Genomic DNA, 6303 nt, shown 5'->3' with positions numbered 1-6303 from the left:
AATCTATAAAATCTAATCTAATCCCATTATATCAACAACATATTTTAGAGTTAAAATTAAAATCAATATTATTCATTATTTATCTCTCAGTATATCTCACGTAAAATGAATCAGTTTGAGATAATGGTTTGAGTTTTAAAACCCATTAAATAAATAAGTCAATTAACTAGAAATTTTGAATCAATATAACTAATATCTTTCTTTTTTTTCTAGATAAATAGCTGAAAATCTCCAAGATAACGATTTCCTTATTCAAAAACACCATATATACGATTACATTGAAGTTGTTATTTTTACGATTTTGGATTGAGTCCTACGATTTATAGTGTTTTTTTTGCAGCGGTCTTTTTCTCTAATTCCTTTTTTCATGCTCTTTATTTATTCTGCTCTCCTTATTTTTCTCCATTTTCTTGCATTACTCTGTTCTTATTACCTGTTATTACTGTGTTTTTGTAGAGAGGTTATGAAAAAATTAATCAATCTACTTTAAGCATATTAGTTTCATTAATTTAGTTACTGAAACAAAATTATATCATTTATATCAATTTTTTTAATATGTTAACCTATTTTTCTCATAAGAAAGCCATAAAAATCATTTTAATGCATGATGACAAAAGTGGTGGAACGGACCAAAAGCATAAGTTTTTTATTGTTACGCTCCAACTTGCATGAACAAAGACATATATTTGTTCCAAGATTTTCAATAATTTTTTTATACACATCATTATAGTCTTCTGTTAAATTTTTTAAGTTTATGTTATTGAATTTATTTATATTAATGGTTTTAGTTTCAAAATAACTTTGTAGTACAAGACTTTACCGGTGTGGTGTCACTTATGTTATTTGATGGTGACACAAAGAAACTTTTGGAAAAAACCACACAAGAGTTGCTTCAAAAGTTTAATGAGATTATCGATATTAACATCATTTACAAAAAACTAATTTTTACTTTTGGTCTATCTATTTATATCTATTTATATAATCGTTCATTTTTGTAGGAGGGTAATATAGAAATTTATATATTTGCTTTGAATTTACTTTTGGATAAAAAGTTGGCGTTTAAAATTCAAATTTCACATTATAATTTAAAAAACAAAGTTAATGATTATTCAATCTCAAACTTCAATGTTGATAATACAATCATTGTTGAATTTGAAATTTTTTTTTTACGTCAAACATTTACAAAGAATACTATAAACACTACACTTATTAAATTTCATTTTCTATATTTTAATTGATCAACTGACATATTTCTATGTACTACAAATGTAGGCGTCGGAATCCGATTCATTTAATGTTTTATCCGCAATATTCGGATCTCAAGACACATTATGGGAGTTGATGCACCGAACAAAGTCAATTCATAAAGCTACTACACAACATGTTTTAAATCAAGGAGTCGCATTATGTTGTGATAAACAAAGATCAAATAGATGATTTATGTTAAAAATTATTGTATTAAAAAACCAAATTGTTCTAATAAAAATATTAAATATTTTTATTTAATAAGTTTGGTTGAAAACTCTAAAATGAATTTAAATAACATTTTTTATTAAAAATTCACCTAAGACAATGTCACCCATTAATGTAACGTGTATTTAGTTCATGTTCCTTGCGTTTAACGCGGGTTATAACTTATAATCTAGTTTATACTAAACAAAACAAATTAGTGTTAATCTAGGAATTTAGATACTTTCCATATACAAGCATTCCTTATGTCTTAAGGAAAATTTGAAGACCTTGGACAAAATTCGAGTCTTGTGATCTGATCCAAACATGCCTACAAGCCTTATTGGACTCATATTAATTCATTAAACATTTTTAGCTGAATATACGAACTATATAAGTTCTTACGATCCTGGATGGTATAATAATATATCAGTATATAACTAACTTGCTTCAAAATAATCCCAAAAAATGATTGAGATCGTTTTTTCACATCTTAAAAATCATAAATTTTTTAAAATTAAAATCGAGATCTTAACAATTAGTTTTCAAAAATTAATATTTTAGTCTAAATTTATTTTAATATACGTAAATGTGACTTAGAAATACATGGATTAAATATTTTGTTACAATATGAAAACTATAAATATATCGTTGTTATTAAGAAAAGTGTAAAATGTAGTTCCTATAAATTAAAATTTTCCACAATTTACCCAATATTAAATAAAACAACATTAGTTGTATACGTTTCTAATTTCTATTCAACATGCACTTATTTTATGACATCCGATCATCATGTCATACAATGTGTCTGCCATGTTAGACTAATACTGATTTATATCATGCACATATATACTCACATATCACATATGTGTATTATTAAATATACAAACACGTATACATTGCAATTTAATCATTCAAATTTGGTTGCAAAATGTGAAAAAAGTTTTAAGATAATATACTCAATAATGCAGCACACAAAAATCGACGTTCGTGATCGGTGTATCCTCGCCAGATTGGATCACATGAAACATGATGCGGATATACGTGGCGAGTTGTAGTTATATCTTAAATAATTTTTAAAATTATATTCAAAATATTTTAAAATGTAATTGTTATTTTATCAAATCATATTATGAAAATCATTTTATGTGGAATGGACACGGCCGCCTGTTGTACTCCAACGTCACGGACTTCCTGGTAATTTCCTTAACCACATGCCTTTTAAGGTGTTTATTTATTTATTTATTTTTATAATAATAATAATAATAATTATTATTATTATTATTATTATTATTATTATTATTATTATTATTATTATTATTAACAATGAATATAATCTAATCATAAAATAATGTCCACGATCAAATTTGAACCTCAATCTTAAGGATATATTTAAAAACACATGAAAAACTATTTTAAAATATTGTGAATATATTTTTAATAGTTAATATATTTTAATATATTTTTAATAAGTAATTTAGGATATATTTAAAAACACATGAAAAACTATTTTAACTAAATTTGTAAAATAACTAATATATAAGGTAGATTATAAGTTATCGTAAAACATAACAACTTAAAAAATTAAAAAATATATATTTTATTTCGTAGAGGACAAACATAGTTTAAATCAACTATGAGTCTATGATTCTTCTATCTTCCCGAATTTCTTTTACCAAATCACTTGTACATTTTTCATCATAAATTGTAAATTAGAATGAACTATAAATATTATTAATTCCCGATATAAATTATTGAACCTAACCACACCTACAAATCAAACCTATTTACAATAAGTTTTGATGTAAAAAAAATTATAAAAATTACAAATTCAAATAAAAACATAATGAAATTTTAAGCGTTTACAAGAATATAAAGAAATAATAAAAGGAATAAACAGTATATTCTTTATCATATTCCCGCGCTTTTCCTTTCTTCTACACTTTTGAAATTCCACACCAAACTCGTTATCAACCATTGGATTACAAAACATCGGTTGCTTTAGATTACATCCTACGGCTGAGATTTATCCCGAAAATCAGATACCACGTACAAATATTCGGGAAATATTCCTTGGCATATTTACCCTATGCCATTTACGTACTATAAATAGCCTCCATTCTGTATCTTCTTTCATCCACCGATCAAATAAATACTCACCGGAATTTTATAACTCCGACGAAAATGTCAGGAATAGTTGTGATTTTCGACTTCGACAAGACGATAATTGACGTTGACAGCGACAATTGGGTGTTGGACGAGTTAGGCGCCTCTGATCTCTTCAACAAACTCCTTCCCACCATGCCCTGGAACTCTCTCATGGTACTGTGTTCTTCTTCTAGATCTACCACAGATTTCATATTCTATTTTGAAGAATCGAAGAATGTTGTTAACTTTTTGTTGATTGTATAAAAAACAGGACAAAATGATGGGGGAATTGCATTTACAAGGTAAAACGATTCACGATATCGAACAAGTACTTAACCGTGTGCCGATACATCCTCGTGTTGTTCCTGCCATTAAAGCAGCTTATGCATCAGGGTAACTGATTCAACTTTCTCTCGATGGATCATTAACGATGTAAAGTTTTTCTTTTCTTACTGTTGTTCGTTGGATCTGTGTACTTTCAGATGCGATTTACGAGTAGTAAGTGATGCGAACACGTTCTATATAGAAACTATACTGAAGCATCTTGGAATCCGAGAATGTTTCTCAGAGATCAACACGAATCCAGGTTTCGTTGATGATGAAGGCAAGTTAAGGATTTTGCCTTTCCATGATTTTCACAAATCTGAACACGGTTGTAACCTCTGTCCACCCAACATGTGCAAGGTAAACCTTGATTCCGCTTTGTTTATCAAATCCAGAAGAAGCATACGAGATTTCTGATTTGTTTTGATGATATTGTCTCGAACAGGGTAAAGTAATTGAAAGGATTCAAGCTACGGTGGCCGGAGAGAAAAGGATCATATATTTGGGCGACGGCGCCGGTGATTTTTGTCCGAGTAGAAAACTTGTGGAAGGAGATTACATGATGCCGAGGAAGGATTTTCCGGTGTGGAAACTGATTTGTGAAAACAGGGATGTTGTTAAGGCGGAGGTTTATGAATGGAGTGATGGGGAAGACATGGAGCGCATCCTTCTGCAACTAATAGCTTCCATAATCCCGATTGAGAAGATGGAGAATAAGAATGCTAATCAGCTGTTTGATTGCAAGTTTGAGAGGATTGCTCTCGGAGCTTTGTCTAAACCCATTTATGTTCCTCATTGAAGCATTTTCTTTTTTTATATTTGAATCGATATGATTAGAATTTAGAACTGGAATTTGTATTATGATTTCCAGATTATCGTATAAAAAAATTCTAACTGTTTCAACAAGTGTAGTTTTTTTTTTTTTTATTGATATTTGTTTAGAGTAAATACCGGTCTCGCGTCGAGACTGACGTGGCGGTCCGTGATGCCGTCGTAACTTGGGGAACACCGCCCCCAAGTCGTTGCATCTTGTCGCCCGGATCTGATTGCCATGAAAACGAATTGTGACGCACAAAAATTTAGCCGTTGCCCATATTTTATGGTTTAATAATGGTCAATTTTAAAAAAAAAACTTACTTCTTTACCGTTATATATATATATATATATATATATATATATATATATATATATATATATATATATATATATATATATATATATATATATATATATTTCAATTTTTATATACCTTTCTCTTAGTCTTTCTATATTATACACATTTTTCATATTGGAGCAAAACCCAAATAACCCCCTCCATTATCAAATCCAAACACAAACTCGCCTTCGGATTTGCGGGGTATGAAAATTATTTCAACTTTTTGTCGTCTCAAGGTTCACCATAAATACCATACCAAGGTGCCGCTTTCAATACCGTTTCACCGCCACTGCAATTTCCCAATTCACCTTACGTTCAACAAAATCAATTTGGTCAAAACCCAAATTTACAACAAAATCTTTTCTCTACTTTTGGTTCGATACAACAAACAACCAATCAACCGTCGCCTACAACACAACCAACAGTTCAAGTGGAAGCGGGAAATAGTAGGAAAGGGAAAGTGAAAGGAAAATCAAAAGGGAAATCAATAGCGGTGGAATCTGAAAATGCAGACGTTTCACAATGGTGGACACCGGAGGAGGAATACGCTTTGACGGCGGCTTGGTGTGCTACTTCAATAAACGAACTTCGCGGAAATGGAATGAAAAAATGAGCTTATTGGGGGGCGGTGCTCGACAAGTTTCACGCTATTTTAAAAAAAAATCCGTATCGCAACGACATGTTGAGCAGCAAATGGGGTATGATAACTAAGCGGTGCAGCAAATTCAACGGTATTTACAACCGGCTTGAGGCGCAACAATAAAGCGGAACCAACGACTTCGATTTGTTCAAATCGGCTAAGGAACAATATCGGGTCGAAATGGGTCATGTTTTCGACTTTGAAAAATCATGAGAATTGTTGCGAGCAAATCCAAAGTGGAATAAAACGCCTACATCGTCGGAGGTTCAATCCAAAAGGTCTCGCAATTCTAGCTCGGTCGACGTGTCGGACGCACGGACTAACATCGACCTAAACGCCGATGACGATGAGATCCCGGATGATATCCAAGAGATATTCCCACCACTACGACCGCCAGGACGCGACAAAGCGAGGCGCGCTGCAAGGCATGCGGAGGAGGTGGAGATGAGAGCAAAAGATGCGGCGGAAATGAGAGCCAAATTCGACGAGCACAATTTATTAATAAAAGAAAAAATGAGCTGAAACGTCGTCATTTGGAGTTCCTGGAAAGACAAGCATGGGAGAAGCAGGAAGAAAAAGAGAGGGA

General features: G+C 31.3%; 1 protein-coding gene across 1 annotated transcript; it reads left to right on the top strand.

Moving 5' to 3' along the window:
• The first annotated feature begins 3581 nt into the window (after nt 1-3581).
• Nucleotides 3582-4827, top strand: LOC111906858 (inorganic pyrophosphatase 2). Its single transcript, XM_023902634.3, has 4 exons — nt 3582-3771; nt 3869-3990; nt 4080-4281; nt 4367-4827. The coding sequence occupies exons 1-4, from the start codon at nt 3634-3636 to the stop codon at nt 4718-4720; spliced, it is 816 nt and encodes a 271-aa protein (XP_023758402.1). The 5' UTR covers nt 3582-3633; the 3' UTR covers nt 4721-4827.
• Nucleotides 4828-6303: the final 1476 nt, after the last annotated feature.

This window comes from Lactuca sativa, chromosome 4 (genome assembly GCF_002870075.4).
Source record: "Lactuca sativa cultivar Salinas chromosome 4, Lsat_Salinas_v11, whole genome shotgun sequence".
Classification (NCBI taxonomy): Eukaryota; Viridiplantae; Streptophyta; class Magnoliopsida; order Asterales; family Asteraceae; genus Lactuca; species Lactuca sativa.
Note: the sequence above shows the minus strand (reverse complement) of the source record. Positions and strands in the feature narration are given on the sequence as shown.